This window comes from Spea bombifrons, chromosome 1, assembly GCF_027358695.1.
Source record: "Spea bombifrons isolate aSpeBom1 chromosome 1, aSpeBom1.2.pri, whole genome shotgun sequence".
In the NCBI taxonomy this organism is placed as follows: domain Eukaryota; kingdom Metazoa; phylum Chordata; class Amphibia; order Anura; family Pelobatidae; genus Spea; species Spea bombifrons.
The window spans coordinates 110,549,985-110,569,082 of record NC_071087.1 but is presented as its reverse complement, the minus strand read 5'-3'; the positions used below and the strand labels follow the sequence as shown (position 1 = coordinate 110,569,082).

At 39.0% G+C, this 19,098-nt stretch overlaps 1 protein-coding gene across 2 annotated transcripts; it reads left to right on the top strand.

Moving 5' to 3' along the window:
• Nucleotides 1-5,105: 5,105 nt before the first annotated feature.
• LOC128498868 (olfactory receptor 5V1-like) lies at nt 5,106-7,449 on the top strand. 2 transcript variants are annotated; one of them, XM_053468518.1, is made up of 2 exons: nt 5,106-5,113; nt 6,513-7,449. In XM_053468518.1, the coding sequence occupies exons 1-2, from the start codon at nt 5,106-5,108 to the stop codon at nt 7,447-7,449; spliced, it is 945 nt and encodes a 314-aa protein (XP_053324493.1). The 2 variants fall into 2 exon arrangements, with proteins under 2 accessions (XP_053324493.1, XP_053324492.1); XM_053468517.1 differs by lacking the exon at nt 5,106-5,113 and having other exon boundaries at nt 6,487-7,449.
• Nucleotides 7,450-19,098: the final 11,649 nt, after the last annotated feature.

Here is a 19,098-nt window from a genome sequence, read left to right as displayed (position 1 = left end):
TAGATACTAAGTGTCATGTGCAGTGGATGAGAATAAATCTTAATCTGCAAAACAATATTTGACGTGTTGTACATTTAATGATGCTCTTCAATGTTGATGTATTAACCCCTTAAAGACCTGGCTATTTTTTACTTTTTGCACCTTTTCGTGACTGTTTTAACATTTTTGGTGGTGCTCATGTTTAGCTGTAATTTTTTTCTATGTCATTTAGTGCACCCACACGAGATATATATATATTGTTTTTTTTTTTCAGGACAAGAATGGCTTTCTTTCCATACCATTATTTTTTATCATATCATGTAATTTACTATTAAAAAATAATAAATATAGTGACATTTAAAAAAACACTTTTTTGAAAAATATTGCACTCATTTATAAAAACTAATGAAAAAACCTGTGATATAGATACTAAACTTTGTCCTGACTTTTTATGTTTGTTTTTTTGGGGGGCTTTTTTTTGCAAGTTATAGTACAATAAATAGCATTTTGCTATTTTGAAGCCTTTTTTAATCTGGTCATCCTGGGACATTAGCAATTTATGTTTTTAACTTGATATTTTGACATCTGGTCATTCTGCCCATGTCTTTTTTAGGCACATCTTCGAAGCACATAAATTAAATTTACCCCCTCAAACCATATATTTTTGAAACTAGAGAGCCCAGGGTATTTCAAATGATGGTATTTTTAACACTTTCCTTTGTGGTAGTATTTTGTGTGTGTGTGTTTTTGTACAAATATAAATGTATTGCTCCTGGTATATATCACTTCTAAACAACACTCCAATTTCTTTTCAGTAACATTTCCCGAGTACAGTGATACCACCATTGCATGGGTTCGTCAAGTTATTTGGGGGCTTAAATGCCACATTCTGAACATACACAATTCAGGGTTTCAACTTGGAATTTAGGCATCTGGTCATCCTGCCCCATTTCCTATTTGGGACATCTTTGAAGGCGGCCAATTCAAGTTACTTCCATCAAACCATACATTTTTGAAAACTAGACACCCCAAACAGTGGTATTTTAACTCTTTCCATGCACTAATTATACCACCAGTCTTTGTCAAAGTAATTTGTTTTGTGCTTTTTCCATGCACATTGTACTTCAGGTATGTATTTATAGCTCTTGCTATATGGCACTGTCAGATAGCTGTTGACATTTTGACATCCAATGGCCATGTTCTATTTTGGACACCTTTGAAGCTGGCCACCCCATGGGTATTTCAAATGCTTAGTAATGTAACTCTTTCCATCCCAAGATTTTTGGCACTAATTGTATGACTTGCTCATAAAAATAAACTTTTTCTTTTTTATATATTTGGATTTTTTTAACATTTTGTTGGAACTGGATGGTTGATATAACTGGATGGTTGCTCACTGGAGAATTATTTTTATGTTAGCTTTTCTTATTTAAATATTTTAATTTTTTTTCATTTTTATATATTGTACTTATCACAATGTGATGGGTAAGCTGGGGTCCATTGACTTGCAGGATTGTCTGGACAGACACTCTTGGGAATTAATTTATTTTTCAGTGGGCGCAACCATCTTTCGAGAGGCAACATGTCTCTAGCTATGGTGCTTGTGGTTGCTCTCCGGAGAGATCATTGTTCATCCTGGGGTGGGTTTTCTGTGTCGTTGAATGCCTCAATATCGAGGCATTTTAGCAAAATTGTTTGAGCTCAGAAGGAAATAGTTGATTGTCTTTTAAGCTCTATTAAAGCAAATGGCCGCCCCCATATAAAGTGATCACACATGCTCCCTGCGGCTTCCTCGATATCAAGGCAATACAGCAACACTGGCAAAAAAACAATTTTGTGATCGGTTTCTAAGCTTGATTAATGCCATGATGTGTGAAGCACATAAGTTTCATGACATTTCTTGCACGTCATTGGTCGTTAAGAGGTTAAAGACTTCAAGACTGAACTGAGAGCTTATCCTTTTTAAAGATATACTGTAAAATGTCAGGCATGGTACACACATGTGTATAACATGCAGGTATAACTTTACACCCAATTTTGTAGGGAAAAAATTAAGTGCTTATGTATATTATTGACTAAACTAAAATGCACAAAGCCCAAAATAACTTCTGACTAGTTCTTTGTTTCATATTTGGCAAATTTATTTAGACATAAATTTTGCTTCCTTCCCTTTTTGGTTTGGACTAAATTACAATTACTTTTTTATTCAGAAATTCAATTTGTTGTGTAAAAAAAAATCTCTGTCTCTGTGGCCCCTACCCTCTCCCCTAGTTCTGTCTATGCTCCTGCAGTCTACTCCTAGGTACTCCTTACCCCTTAGTCCTTCACTGCTCTCCTTGCCCTATCTCTACCATTGCCCACATGCTCACACACCATCTCCAGCCACTATCTTGTCTTGAGGTGCAAATAGCAAAAAACAGGAATGAAGTCCAAGGTAAAGGGTCAAAACCAGGAAATACACAGACCAACCAAACAGGGTCAACACTACTGCTGAGTCAATAAGTACAATGCTCCAAGGCATCAAGGCAATTTCATTCAGTGGAGCCAATGTGGTTCCACTGAATTAAATTGCCTTGATGCCAGGTCTCTCTTCTCTGGGGCCAGGGGGAACCTTTAAGATCAAATGAGACAGAAACTCATGTAATAGAAGTAGAGGGTAGGCTTCCTACGTCTGGCCCATTATCTGCCCCACCTACGAATATGAGGATTTTATATTAATCACTACCAAGGGGTTATATTCTGGTGCCTTGGTGGGATCAAAGATGAAGATTCCTTGTAAACTATTCCATGGTGTAGCATGGAATAAAGCAACTAGCGATTGCTACCACAACTACTACTGGTGCCAACGATATCACAAGCACTGTCATCAATTGAATGTTTCTAACTCCCCAGAGTAAAAATGGGCAGGCACTGTCAAATGATGGCAGCAGATGTACATTTACTGGCCACTTTATTAGGTAGACATTGCTAGTACTGGGTTGAACCCCCTTTTGCCTTCAGAACTTTCTACAAGGTGCTGGAAAAAAGATTTCGGCTGCACATCCATGATAAAAATCTCCCGTTCCATTACATCCTAAAGGTTCTGCCAAAGAGTTACTCTGAGTTAATCAATAATTTATTTATTTAATTTGAATATTGGGGAAATTTAGTCCCACACCAAGGAGTTGCATGTGCCTATCTGCCAGTGCCTGCCCAGGCCATGCTCCACTACAGCTGCTGCTACTTCTTCCTCCTTATTCTGGGGTGGTCAATTATTTTATTTTTTGTAATATTGGGGAAATTCAGTATATAACTAGTGGCTAGATGTGCCTGTTTGCCCATGCTTGCCCTGTGCCTTGCCTCTGTTGCTGTTATGGCCCAATCTTCTTCCTTACTCTGAGGGATCACTTGTTTTTAATTTTTAAATACTGGGGAAATCCAGTCCTGTACCAAATGGCAATTCTTGTTCTTTCTTTCTAATATTGTGAAAAGTTTGTCCTGCACCAAGGGACTATATAGTCTATCTGCCAGTGCCTTCCCAGGCTTTACTACTACTGCTTCTGCTCCTCTAGCTTCCTTACTCTGGGGTGGGAATTTTTTGTTGTTTATTTTAAAAATTGGGGAAAATTCAGACTACTATATGGTTGGATATGTCTGTCTGCCAGTGTCTGCTCTGTGCCCTGCCTCAGTGTCTCAATAATCTTCCTTACTCTGGAGGATTACATTTTGTTGGGGATTTCCCTTTTAAAAACCAAGTTCGTACAAATCTGAATCCACAGTTCTAATGTACACTTCATAATATGTGCCGTATAACTGCTAGCTATATACGGTGGAAATTGTATGTACTGATATATTTCACAAATCAGGATGCCTGAATTAAATTTGGGGGATATTTCCTGTTAATGTAGATTTTTTTTCTTATTGTTCTCTCATTTTTACAAATTACTTGATTACTTGCATCAAATTACAACCAACATATGGCAAAATAGTTCCACTATTTAGGGTACAACCCCCCCCCTAAGCATTTGAAATACCTTGGATTGTCTAGTTTTCAAAAACACACAGTTTGATGGAGATACATTAAATTGATTTGAGTTAAAAGATGTCACAAAATTGTACATATCCCAAATGCAACCTTTTTAGCCTCCAACCAAATAAACCTATGTAATATAACACATATTGGGGTGCAGTGACATATACCATGTGCTATAAATTCATAGCACAAATAGGGTATGGACTCAGGATCACCAAATGTCAAAGTTTAACATTGAAAAATCCTTCCCTTTCAAATGTGACCTTTTAGCCGCAAAACAACCCAAGAACCCTATGTATGGGTGATATCACCGTACTCAAGAGATGTTGCTGAACATGCATTGGGGTGTTGTTTGACAGTGACATATTCCAGGAGCTGTATATTCATACTTGAAGCACAATCTATGTGAAAAAAAACACAAAAGAAATACTACCACAAAGTTTGAGAAAGGCTTGTAGTATAATTAGTGCATGGATAGAGTTAAAATACTAGCATTTAAAAAATACCTTAGGGTATCTAGTTTTCAAACATATATGTTTGATGTGGTTAAATTAAACTAATCGGCTTTAAAAATGTCCCAAATAGCACATGGGGGCAGAATGACCAGTTTAAAAAATGGTTTTGAACTGGCAATATGCTACTTGTACGTATTGCCCTATAACTTGCAACAAAAGCAAAAAAAACCTCCATAAAACATTCAGTATTTCTGAACCAAGGACAAGTAGTAGAATCTAGAATATCTTTTTTTCAAATAAAAGTAACAAAAAATGCATTTTTTTCCTTTTTTGCACCATATTTTACTTTTTTTGAGATGATATGATCATAATAATGGCATCTAAAGAAAGCCATTATTTTCCTGGACAAAATAAATAATTTGTGTGGATACACCAAATGAGAGAGAGAAAAAAGCAAAGAAGCAACTGGTTTATTAGTGAACCCTTAACTCAACTGATCACTCCAAAAATATTTGAATGTTTACTTATACACCGTTCTTTTTTCTTATGTAAAACCAGGTTCCTGAATTTGTTTCCGATATCTGTCTATCCATTCATCTAAGATCAGACAGGGCAGCAAAATCACCCCCGACACCCCTCACCCCACCAGCCGGTAAATTATGTGGCTGCCTGTTGGATATTTGCAATCATACGTTGCACTTTAACAGTCTGGCAGCATTTTGAAGAATGCTTATACCCATCCTGCAACACACTAAAGGACCAGCAGTAAAGGTAAATGTGTGGGACCATCAGCCACTCTCCCACCAGACACTTGGCCAGTTTGCCAGTCTGGGCCTGTATCGTGCATATTTCCATGTCTACAGTTTATTTGTGGAATTAAAATATGACTGGATACTAATATTTCCAATATGAGTCAGTGACTCCTTCGAGGATTAATCCAAAACATAATAGCACTCTTAACGGAGAACATCCTATGCAAATACATTTTAATATGATTCAACAAATTAACTGACTCTATTCCCTTAAGCACAGTGTGGTTTAGACAACAATATAAGGACTATCTAAGATATAAATTCCATACAACACACAATGTTGTCTGTATGCACACAATGCATCTGTATAGCACATATAATAAATATATGCAATTGGACAGATGTATGTGAAATATCTCCATTTCTATATTTCATTTAACTAAGGGTGAGTGTTTTTCATTATTGTAAAAAATCTTTGTTGATATTTTTGTCTGACATGATATATTGGTTCAGTACTACATCTGATATATCTTGAATATAAAAAATATTCAACTGTTATCATACAGTTATCTTTGCTGAAAAAAGCCTAGTTTTGAGGTATAGTTTTAAACTGGTAGCAAATTAACAAATTATAAATACAATGGTTAGTGAAATGTTTACCTAATGGTTACAGCTCAATTGAAAAGCCAACTAGTGCCATCAATTAGACAAAATGTAAGTGTTCAGAAACAACAAAACTACATATTTTTGGTGTATACAACGGCATCTCATTTTTTATATTGTGTACTGGGCATTGAAACACAGTAATAAATGAGAAATAGTGCACTGGATGGGGATTTTTACAAATAGTTTTTAATATCTCCCCTTCATAATGAAAATAATGTCAGAGAGATAAAACCTCAACTCTCCTGCCAGTTTATCTTTAGTTAAAAAAACTGAAATGTTTTGCCACAAAGAAAATTAGAATTGGGAAAATGGGATATCTTACCCAAACAGGTCTTATACGGGAACATGTTTCTATATGTCTTATGCTGGTGAAATAATACCTGCAAAGTTTGGAAATCCACTTAACAGCATTCACTAGTTTGCTGTCTTTTTATACTATATATACATTGATGATATAGTAGTTCTTCAATATTTCTTATCAAATTTGTTACAATTGAATGTTTAGTCTTCTTATTCTTGTTTTATTTTTAAACAGTTTATAAATGCTTAAGAAATATTAAGTTAATGTCTTCCCAGTCGGTACCTTTTTAAAAAATATTTTCCATTCCTTTGCAGTATGCAAATGAGTATACTTGAGGCTTTTAGAAGTGATAACCAAACAACATATTTAGACTTCATGATTCTTGGACTTTCTGATCTTCCTGACCTGAAAGTTATTCTGTTCTGCATTCTGCTGCTTATCTATTTGCTGACACTGACAGGGAATGCTATAATCATACTAATGTCAAGACTGGATAAGCGCCTACATAAGCCAATGTACTTCTTCTTGAGTAATCTTTCATTTCTGGACATTTGTTATACGTCAACCACAATGCCAAAAATGTTGCAAGTACTCTTAATGCAGAGGAAATCCATCTCATTTGTTGGTTGTGCTGTTCAGATGTATTTTTTCTTAGCATTTATAGGTACAGAGTGTGTCCTTCTTGGGATAATGTCTTATGATCGTTTTCTAGCTATTTGCAATCCTTTAAGATATTCTGTCATTATGAGCAGTCGACTTTGCATCAGTCTTGCCAGTATCTCTTGGATCAGTGGCCTCTTGAACTCAGCAGTCCATACCTTTTTCACATTCCGTCTAGATTTCTGCGGCTCCAACAAAATTAATTACTTTTTTTGTGATATCCCTCCTCTACTCTCCCTCTCCTGTGAAGATACGTCTGTTAATGAAGTTTTATTACTGTCCATTGGCGTTTTCATAGGCTGGACACCTTTTCTGTGCATTATCATATCATACATATACATTATTGTAACGATAATAAAAATGAAGTCTTCTGAAGGGCAGCGAAAAGCTTTCTCTACATGTGCTTCCCATCTTACAGTGGTGATTTTATACTATGGCAGTGCAATCTTTAACTATGTGAGGCCAATATCTTCATATTCTTTAGGTAAGGATAAGGTTATCTCTGTCCTTTATAGTGTTGTGACACCAATGCTAAACCCACTGATATACACTCTGAAAAATAAAGAGGTAAAGGTGGCCATGCAAACGCAATTCATTAATAGAATACATTTAGCAAACAACTAAATTAAAAAAAAAACACGCAAAAGTAGTTTATTTGAACACCAACACGGACAACACCTGCATTGATACATCTCAACAAATATCAAATAATTTATTTTAACTCTTCTTTGACCATAAGATATATTTACAACCTCAATAACTGCAACATGCTAAAAAAAAACAAGGTAGCAATATCAGTATACTTAACCCCTTCTTGACAATGGCTGATTTTTTTTTTTTTTTACCTTTCGTGACAATGGCTGTTTTAACATTTCTTCTTTACCCACGCAAGTGCTAATTTTGTTTTTTCAGGACGAGAACGGATTTCTTTAGATGTCATTATTTTGATTGTATCATATCATTTACTATAAAAAACACAACACCCCAATATGTATTCACTAACATCTCCTGAGTACAGTGGGTTTGCCTGGCTGTTTGGGGACAAAAGGGCCACACAGGGCCGGCCTTAGGGGTGTGCGAGCTGTGCGGCCACACAGGGTGCCATGGCAGCAGGGGCGCCATAGGGTTGACCTGGATTGAGACAATGGGTTTTTTTTTTGACTCGGAGGAGAGAGAGGGGCGCCGAGCAGTGATGTCATATTCTGGCGCTCAGCAGTGAATCGTGCACCGCGGCAGAGCAGGGAGACAGAGGCCTTGCGCTCCCACCTGCAACAAGGTAAGTGAACTGCAAAGGGGGAGGGTAGCTAATGAGAAGTGGGGAGAGGGGTGTTTAATGAGAAGTGGGGAGAGGGGATAGATAGTGAGAAGGTGGATAGAGGGGGTAGATAGTGAGAAGGGGCAGAGTGGGAAGGCAGTGAGAAGGGGGAGAGGGGATAGATAGTGAGAAGTGGGGAGAGGGGATAAATAGTGAGAGCGGGTAGATAATGAGAGAGGGGGAGAGGGGGTAGATAGTGAGAAAGGGTGAGAAGTACAAGAGGGGGTAATCAGTGAGAAGGGTGAGAAATGGGAGAGGGGGTATATATATAAAGTGAGAAGGGTGAGAAGTGTGAGAGGGGATAGATAGCGAGAAGGGGAAAAGGGGTAGATAGTGAAAAGGGGAATAGATAGTGAGAAATGGGATAGTAAGAATATTGAAATAAATTGAGTGAGTGAGAGATTGAATGAATTAATGTATGGATGGATTGCTTGAATGATTTGTGAGAATGCGAATATGTGTAAATGATTGGTGTGAATGAAAGTGAATGAGTGAGTGTATAAGCATTTGTGCGCGATCATGGATGTTTAAGTGATTTGAGGAAAGGCAAAGATGGCACATGCACAGTGTTTATGGGACAAAGATGGCAAAGGGTGGGCTGTTTGGGGACAAAGTTGGCTCAGGCTGGGCTGTAATATGTGTGTAATCTGGGTGCTGGTCAGGTTCTATGTGGGCAGTGTGGACGCCAGGGCTGGCTTTGGGGTGTGCAACCTGTGATCTATGCCTGTAATTTAGGAGGTTTATCTATACCTTTAATGCTGAGTTTACGTGTGATTTCCATTTGATTTCTACCTGCAAAGCTGGATTTTTGTGTTATTCTGTTGATCTGTATCTGGTATGCTATGTTTCCATACATTATTATTGTATAGCTGCAAATACAGGATTTGTATGTCTGATTCTGTTTATTTGATCTATACCTTCAATGCTCAGTTAAAATGTGCAAAGCTTGTTTTTGTGTTGATTCTGTTTTGTATGTAATCTATACATGCAAGTGCTGTTTATATGAGTTTTATTTGATCTATAGTTCACAGGGAGGAAGGAAAACAGAGGTGATGCTTAGTGAATGAGGGGACAAAAGGACTCTGGGGATAATTACAGGGGAGAGGACCTCTTAAAGTCAGGGTCAGGAGGAGGGAAGACTGCACTGACTCTCAGTCTTCCCCTAAACTGCAGTCAGTGTGGCAAGTTTTTTTTTGGTGTGGTAGCAGAGGGAGTGATTGCATGATAGGAAGCGTGTAACAGGGCCCAAAGAAATGCTTTCCGGGTTCCAATTTTTTCAATATTTAAAAATGTGTGTTTTTGTTACAACAGATTAGCTGGCTTTTTTCTTATATTTAATGTATATTATTATTACCAGTGTTTCCAGTTATGTATTATTGTACTTGTTTGCACGTGCACATAAATAATCTTTAATTAAAACTAGTTGTTTGTTACAAGATTTTTCCCTTCTTTTTTGTGGGATGGGGGGGCACCAGAGAAGTAGTCCGCACAGGGCGCCTGAACACCTAAGGCCGGCCCTGGGGCCACATGAGGGACATGCACATTTTTTAATGTTGAACGTTTAAAATTTGGTGATCCACTGCCCATGCCCTATTTGGTACATCTTTGAGCCTGGCCAATTAATTGTGCCCAATAAAACCATATATTTTTGAAAACTAGACACCCCAGGGTATTTCAAATGCTGGTATTTTAACTCTTTCCATGCACACATTTTACCACCAGTATTTTTTTGTGTGTATTTTTCTCACACACGTTGTACTTTAGGTATGAATTTACAGCTCCTGGTATATGTCACACAACACCCCAATATGTGTTCAGCAACATCTCCTGAGTACAGTTATACCCCACATGGGTTTGTCGAGTTGTTTGGGCGTGTAAAAGGTAGACCTGTGCATTTGTCTTCGGGCGAACATGAAAACGAACACAAAGAGTGCGTTCTGAAGAATCAAAGAAGAGAAGATAGCGGCGGTAAAACATAGACAATCACGAAGATGCACAAAACGAAGAATCTTTGTTTCTTCATGATCATCTTTGTTTTCGCAGCACGCCCACCAGATTTTCAAAGAGGAGGAGGATGAAACAGATTGAGTGAGCTGATCCTCGTTTGTCCAATCAGCTCGCTCTTGTGACATCATGCTGAGGGTCTCGTCCAATGCCTGTGCTGCTTTTTTTTAAATTCAGAAACCGCCTTTATAAGAGCAGAGCTTGCATGAGGTCGTCGACTTTGGCAACACTGCTGTGCTGCATACAAGCGTTACAGAGAGAGATTTTTCTGTGTGAGACTGGTAAGCCTCAGGCTGCAATTTCTCATAGTGTACTCTTCTTTAGTTCTACTGAATTAATTTAGTTTTTTTTATTTTTTTAAGTGCGTCTGTCTGTGTAGTGCTGTTGAGTTGACAGTTTGCACACAGTGCCTCACTGGTACTGGGGTGCCCTTGCCTACTGCCTGCCCTGTCTTCCCTTAGTTTTTAAAATATTTTTTTTGTAATTTCAGGACAGTTTTTCAGTCAGTCAATAATTTAGTTATTTAAACTGAACTGTTTGAATTATTAATTAAATAATATTATTCATAAATCAAATCTAATCATAATAATCTATAATAATAATGTCTTATAGTATACTAGTGTAGACGGCTACTAGTGTGTAATATAAAATCATTCATATTTAATAATAATATTATTATAATTCATTTAGCTAGCTTAATAATTAATTAGCTATATTATAATATATTAGCTTATTTTTCTTGAGACAGTCTGTCAGGTAGAAGAGTTAATTTATCCCACATAAAGACTAACCAGTCCACTACTACCCTTAAGCTTAAACTAGAAGTTGATAATTAATTTTATTTTTTAATTATATTAATATAAGAAATCCCTAATTATTAATTACTTATAATTTAGTTAATACATTTTAATTTAAAATTTAAGCTAATCTTACTAGTACTGGTGCTGCAGCTCTTTAGTTTGTGCTTTGTTTTAGCAACAGCAAGAGACCAAGTCAATTTTTCTTAATATTATTAATTTCATTTCATTTGTTTTTCTCACCTCAGTCCATCAGTGAAATGAACTTGTTGGGCTAGTGAGTGCAGCCGCATAAGTGCTGTGTGTTTTTTGTTCAGCAAGCGGTGAAGCTAACTGTTTTGCTGTTAAAATTTATTTTCTAATTTCTTTTCAAGAAAGATTGACTGTGTGATGACAACTGTACAAAGCAAAGCTTCAAGGTAGCTGTAGTAGAAGTAAAAAAGAAAATAATTTAGCACATTTTTGTAGATTTAGCAGAAGTAGGACAACTATATCTTTCTGCTTCTGTATCGGAGTTAAAAGTTGTTTAACCCCATAATATAATAAGTCATTTATAATCTATTAATCTTATATAAATTAATAACATTAATTAATAAATAAAATACTGATGTAATCTCACTTTATTTTAGTGGGCTTGTGTCTGCCTTTGCCTAGGGGTAGATTTAGAATAGAAAGGAAATATAGTTTTAGCATAGTAGTAGGCTCTTAGGCCCGTGTAAATTAAAAATAAAAATAAAATGCTGCTAGTAGTTTTACTTAGTTTATTATAGATAAACTTGAGTTAATAACACCATTTAGTGGCTTTCGTTAACTAATTTTTAAATAACTTGAGCACTTTTGCAGATTGCACACAACAGCACAGTGCAGTTGTGCATAGTTTTTCAGCAGTAGCACTGAAGAGAATCTTCCTCTAATTTTTTGGGGTTTCCATTCTTTTCTTTTTTTTTTTTATCCTATTTTTCTTAAGTTATTTTCCTTGTCACCCTAGTTTTAAACACTACACTACACACACAACACAACATTTGAAATGGATCCTCCTTTTGGGACTAAGAAAAGGAGGGAGGGACAGGCTCCATCTACCACCACCACCACCACCAGTTCTTCTACGATGCAGCCTTTGCATCAGTCTAGTCGACCAAGTAGGCCAAGCTCTCGCTTATCATTTGGGAATCATTGCTTGAAGGATCTATGTCATCAAGTAAAGGAAAGGCAGTAGTAGTGCTGCTAGGCCCACCAGCTCCATTTCTTTATGGAAAGCCTAAAGCACCAGAAGCACATTCAAAGTTAAAGGGTAGCACCACTACTACTTCTACTAGCCCAGTGAGTAAAAAGAAGTGCCTTTTGCCCCAAGCAGCATCTTCCCCATCCACGAGCAGCATGCAAGGTACCAGGCAGAGCAAAATTAGCAGCAAGACTGAGAGTGGTTTTCCCAAACCAAAGCAATCTCGTTCTTTCGCAGGGAGGCTCCCAAGACCTCCCAAGACCACCACCTCTACCACCACTTGTCCTGCACCTGCTGTTCCCACTGGTACCGCCACGCCATGTCCTCCTATCGCCACCTCTAGCAAGCCACCAAGTCCTTACAATATTTTTGTAAAGACAGTTAGAGAGATGGCTACACATAGTGGTACTCCATCTAGCAAGGTACCAGAGGAGCATGAGACTGAGAGGCCAAGTGCAGAGTTAGGCTCTGTTTTTCCTGCTCGGACTATTACTAGTCATGATATCAGTCTTAGCTCCAGCCTAGCAGGAATTCCATTTGATCTGGCTAATGAAGAACTTGACTATGAGCCAGAGGAAGTAGAGGAGATGAGTGGTCAGGAATCAGATTCCTCAGGGAGCAGTGTATGAATGACTAGTGCACAATTTTCCCCTGAGCCTCCATCATCTATGCTACTATCATCATCACCACCACCAACAGCAAAACCTACCAAATTCGGTAGAATTAAAGAAATTAGCAGTCCTACTATGGCCAGTACTCCTGTTTGCACTGGCACAGTTACCAGTGCCACCACCAGTACTATAACTGTGCCAGTAATAACAACAACCACTGTTAGTAGCAGCGTAGAGAGCCTAGAGACAGAGAGTGAGGTGCCATCTCCCATTGTTCGCAGAACTAGTGCCCCCAATTTGGGAGCACTATAAAAGTGTAGAATAAGGACGCTATGGAAAGTGCAAACAAACATTTTGGAAAGCTAATTAGCTGTCTGGGCATTTCAACAGTGCTAGCCTGAAGCATTACCTCAGCACAACGCTGTGCTATTGGGCAAAGATGCAGAAAAACGTAGGGCAGGCAGCATAGCTGGTGGCCGTGGTACTACAACAACAACTAGCACCATCTATAGAGAGAGAGTGGAAAAACCCCAACAGCTGCTTCTGAGCAAATAGCAGCTACAGCTAGTGCTGGCAGCCAAAGACCAAAAAAGGTTGGAGCACTGCAACATGTCCAGCTCACCCTGGAAGAATTTGGGGCATTCCACTCCAGGAGGTCAATTCCCAAACAGCAGGCTAATAAAATAACCCGACTTATTGGTCAGTTCATTGCTGTTGGAGGGGCATCCTTCTCCATGATTGAAGCTGTGGCTCCACAATACACAGTTCCATCACGTTCCACTTTCAGTAGGAATATTGTCCCCTCACTGTATCGGTCCTGTGTTTCAGCAGTGAAAGAGGAGCTTTCCAAGGCTGCTGGTCAGTGTGTACATTTCACATTTTGCCTTTCTTTCCTTGACAGCACACTGGTGGCAGCCCGGTGTATCTAAGGAAGCTGCTGCAGCAGGCTACCGATCATTCCTTCTCCATGCAGAAGTGATGGATGAAAAGCAGACTTCCGAAAATATTCGGCATGCAATAAGGAAAATCTTTTGTCTTTGGGTGGGAGCAAAGGCAGGCACCAATGTTAAAGTTGGTTTTGTGGTAACTGACGGAGGTGCAAACATGGTGAAAGTGCTGTGAGATGGTCATATTGTTGGTGTGTGCTGTGCAGCCCACATCATCCATTTTATAGTCAAGGCAGCAATGTCAGAAGGAACTAATGTAGCAGCAGTAGTTCTGTCACGCTGTAGAAAGATCGCTGGGCACTTCCACCACAGTGTTAAGGCTAGCCAACTTTTGAGGGAAGCGCAAGAGAGGGCAGGTCTTCCCATACACCCACACACTGTCTATGACAAGATGTCAGTACGCGGTGGAACTCCACTTTAGAGATACTGGAGAGGATTTTGGAGCAGCAGGGGCAATCCATAATCTTGCCTCAGAGCACAATATTGGGATTACATCTCCATTGAATAGGGAGGATTGGACAGTGATCGCCCAGCTAGTGGCAGTCCTTAAACCATTCAGGGATGCCACAGAAAATTTAAGCTCAAACACTGCGAGTCTGGCCCAGGTAATCCCAGTCTTCTCCCATCTAGGCAGCAAGATGGATGTGTTCCTTGAAAACCGTGAGGTTGTTTAAGGTGGCACTCTACATCCTGATGTAGCAGCCATAGTCAGGAAGCTGAAGGATCTGCTAAAAGTACGCCTTCGCAAACGCATGGAAGAAAGCCCCGAAATGATGCCAGCGTGCCTTTGCGATCCAAGGATTAAGGGAAAGATAGAAATGAAATTCCATGTTCTCAGTAGCTACCGGAAGCAATTGGTCAACAAGGTGCGTGACTGGCAGCGTAAAATGGGAATGCTGTCCGAGGAGGGAGAGGTGCAGGAGGAGGAAGAGATGATGTGGTCTGCTACTCCTAGCAGCAGCATCAGCAGCAGTGCCGCAAGCAGCACAACACAGCTGAGTGGAGCAGCTGCGTTTTGGGAAGAGGCACTTGGGAGTATAATTGGACCATCTGACAGAGCTAGCAGCAGAAAGGAGAGTAGTGCTGCTGAAATGGTCAAACTTTACCTCTGTGAAGTTCCTTCTGCGCCTAATGTTGATCCTCTTAGCTACTGATATGAAAAGAAGAGTGTGTGGCTTGCACTCTCATGGGTTGCACAGCAGCTACTATCATGTCCGCCAACCACTGTTCAAAGTGAGCGCGTGTTTTCTATGACTGGAAACATGAGTCCACAGTGCTCACGCATGGCACCTCATCTGATGGAGCAGATTGCCTTTCTTAAATTCAATCTGCCCAACTCCCACTCCCCTGGTTGCGCTTGTGCTACTTCCACCGGTGTAGTCAACTTACGCTAGGGCCTAGTGTCTGAGCTCTGGAAGTCGGCTCCCAAACTTCAAGGACTGACAGTGTTTGGGTGCTTTGCCCTGGGGTGAAACAGGTGAGCGGGTCGTCAATTGCCCACTCATTCACCTTTTCCGTTTCCAATGCTGCTGGTGGTGGTGCCAGCGTCTTTTGCCAGTTCGCTTCCTGGCTAAAGTCATGCCTCAAATGTCCCTAATGGTAAGTGTAGTTTCTCCCCCTGGCTGTGTCTGTTCTTCTCTCTATAACCCTAAGATGATAGTTTTTTGGCCCTCTTTCTTCTAACAAATACCTTCCAACAGTTCCAAATTACCCTACAGTCCCTTTGTTTGCATCCTGTCAACTTTGGAAAGTAAGTATGCCCTTGTGGATAAGTATGCAAATGTAGGTAAAAATAAATAAAATAAAACAACTTTTATAATATAATAAAATATAAGAAATGTACCTCTTATTTTTAATAACACCCATTAAATTTAAAATTAGATTATTATTTAGAAATAATAGATCTTTAACCAAACCAGTGCACTACTACTACTCTTAAACATAACCGTACATTAACCCTAAGCTATTTTTAGTTCTTGTCCCGCATTTTTCCATCCGCATACCTGCCAACAGACCCTACTTTTCGGGTCAGTCCTGTTTTTTTCCAGTCCTATCTCGTCAAATTTGGGTTGTTGGAAAGTATGCCATTGTAAATAAGTAGCAAATGTTAGGTAAGTATGTAAAAGTGGTCTAAAATATAATTTTAAAAATACCTATTTTTTCATTCAACTTATATGGATGTTATATGATAACTAAATAATCCCCGTTTCTCCAAGGCCAAGTTGCTCAGAGCATTTGTCTAAGTCTCAGACAACTGCTCTAAGCAACTGTGGCCTGGGAGGAACGGAGATTTCAGTTAGGGCAATGTACACTTCGAGGCACCTCGGATCGCACCATGATTTAAAGGTCCGTGTGTGCGACTGTATTGGTCGGTGGCATGGGGCTCGCCTGGCATCAACGAATGAAGTGCAACTGGAGTTCTGCACTTCATTCATTGATGCCAGGCGAGCCCTCTGCCGCCGACCAATACAGTCGCACGCACGGACCTTTAAGTCATGGCGCCAAAGCTGCTGCTGCTGCAATGTGTTTCTTAACCCCATATTAACCGGGAGAAAACGAAGATAAAAACGAATGCGAAGAATGTCCACGAATATTGGGGTGAATAGTCGTAGAATACAAAGATTTTTTTTTGGACGACGACCAACACGAAGACAAACACGAAGACTTCGCCGGCGTCCAAGTCTAGTAACAATGCAGAAAGAGTTTTAGGTTTTTGGGCACAAAACAACCTCAGTAAAGAAGGGGTTATGATGGAGATATCATAGACAGAATAGTTTATAGTGGTGTGTTTCTTTTTAGTGTTTTTTTCTTTTTTATCTACACTATATAACCAAAGCTATATGGACACTCCTCCTAATTATTGAATTTAGGTGTTTCAGTCAAATCTATTGTGAGTATTGGCCATAGATCAATCAGTCTTCTGGGGAGGCCAAAGGGGGTCATGGCCCCCACTACATCATGCTGTGCCCCCCCATGTTCCCCCCAATTGAAACGCCGTCTTTTTATAAAAAAATTATAGATGCGGAGGAGAGAGAAGGGCACTGAGCGGTCGCACAGGAATAAGTTTCAGCAACCGTTCAGCGCCTCTCACTCTCCTCCATCTTCATCGCGGTGCTGGCATTTCATGCTGAGTGCCGGAATATTACGTCACGACGCTCAGCAGTGAAGCAGCGTGTACCGTGGCAGAGCAGGGAGACAGAGGCCTTGCGCTCCCACCGCAGGACTTCTACAAGGTAATTGAACTTCAAAGGGGTGGAGAGGGTACATAGTGAGGAAGGAGTAGATAGGGAGAAGGGAGTGAGACGGGGGAGAGGGGGTAGATAGTTAGGAGGGAGTAGATAGGGAGAAGGGAGTGAGAAGGGAGTAGACAGGGAGAAGGGAGTGAGAAGGGGTAGATTGGGCAGTAGGGAGTAAGAAGAAGTAGATAGGGCAGAAGGGAGAAAAAAGGGATAGATAGGGAGAAGGGAGGGAGAGGGGGTAGATAGGGAGAAGGGAGGGAGAGGGGGTAGATAGGAAGAAAGGAGGGTAGCAAGAATACTGAAATAAAGATTCAGAATGAGAGAGAGAATAAATGGATTAATGTGTGGATGCATTGTGTGAATGAGTGAGAGAATTAATGAATTTGTAAGAATGCTTTAATGAATATGTACAAATAATTTGTGTGAAAGAATAAATGATTGTGTGAATTAATTGTGTGAATGAAAGTTACATAGTTACATAGTTATATAGGCTGAAAAAAGACATGCGTCCATCAAGTTCAGCCTTTCCTATATCTGTTAATTTGTTGCTGTTCATCCAAAAGAAGGCTCTTTCCAATTTTGCACTAACCAGGGAAAAAAATCCTTCTTGACCCCAAAATGGCAGTCAGATTTCTCCTTGGATCAATAAGCTGTTTCCCCATAATTAAAGATTATATCCCTGAATATTATGTTTTTCCAAGTATTCATCCAGTTGCTGTTTAAACGTCTGTACAGACTCCGATAAAATATTGGTTATAAATGGTTATACATTCAGTATACATTGTTCCTCATTTTAGCACCGCTCCTGGAACCTTTAATTCATAAGACTGCCCACATTCGCTATTATTCACTCTTACACACTTTCTCACTCTCTCATTCTCTCTCTCTCTAAATGTTTCCCTACCTTTTCTGCCGACCACTTCCACTGCTGCTGACAACTTCCCCTTCTGCATCTTCTTGTTCTTCATTTTCTATCTTATCTTTTTCATCTTCTCTCCTTTATCTTCTGTCTTCGTCTGCATCTCCGTGGACATAACCTGTGGTGAACTTCTGCCAAAATTGTTACTTCTGATGATGTCCTCTCCACCAATCCCCCAATGGGGTGGAAGGGCATCATCGAAAGTGCCAAACAGTTTACCATAGGGTGCATTTTTGGTGCTTTTAGTGTCATCCTCTCATCAAATTGTAGGATTGGACATAACCTGGAGCTAACTTCCGCCAAAATGGTGTTTGCCTTTAAATGCTTTTTTAGGTTGTGAATTCTCCTGATATTGTATATTGTTATATTTTTTTAAGGGTTAACTTAACTGACCATACTCGACTGATGTCACATGACCTTGCAAAATGCAATTTACTTGCAAGTGTCTGCAACTTTTGTAAGTTTAGGTGCGCACTTAGAAGTTGAATGAAAACTTTAATTTCCTCATCTGAAACTTACAAAATTTGCTAACCTTCACTGCTTGCTGTAGGACATTTAAATTAAAAAAAATATACAATAAAAATAAACAGTGAAATAAAAAAACTAAAGCCCAGAAATCCCTAAGCCCTCTATTATCCATTCGGTCCATTTAGAATGCATACACAACATTAGATCCTCTAATGTCCCACATGCAGTGACCCTATACTTTCAATTTATTATACCTAATGATAGTAACTGACAAATTCTGGTTTCTTCATAAAGCTAAAATATGCTTAATTTGTTGATGAGCTTTAGTAATTATACAAATGTTTAGATATTAAATATGTTACTATAAACAAAGATTTACAATAATAAAATTTATATATTTACTTTGTATGGGAGATTTAGAAAAGTATACATTTTTATCTGCTGTACAATTATATATTATTTTCAGATGCACTAGACTGTTAAAATAAGACCCATAATTATTTTATTCCTTAGTGTAAAAAAGTGCCAATTGAGTTTTATAATTGCTCCATATGGCACTGATATAAGAAGCACTGATATAAAAATATTGTGTCACATATATAAACTGGAAAATGCTGAAATCATAGAACTCCAGAGGACTCTACGCAATATTAGATACATGATACAATGTGCATGGAAAAAGCAAAATTAAGGACCAACAACATATTTTCTCCAATATTGGAATATGTTTCTCTAAATAATAATTATAATA

Coding starts and splice junctions, on each gene's coding strand:
- LOC128498868 (XM_053468517.1), top strand. CDS start 6,487: ATGAGTATACTTGAGGCTTTTAGAAGTGATAACCAAACAACATATTTA.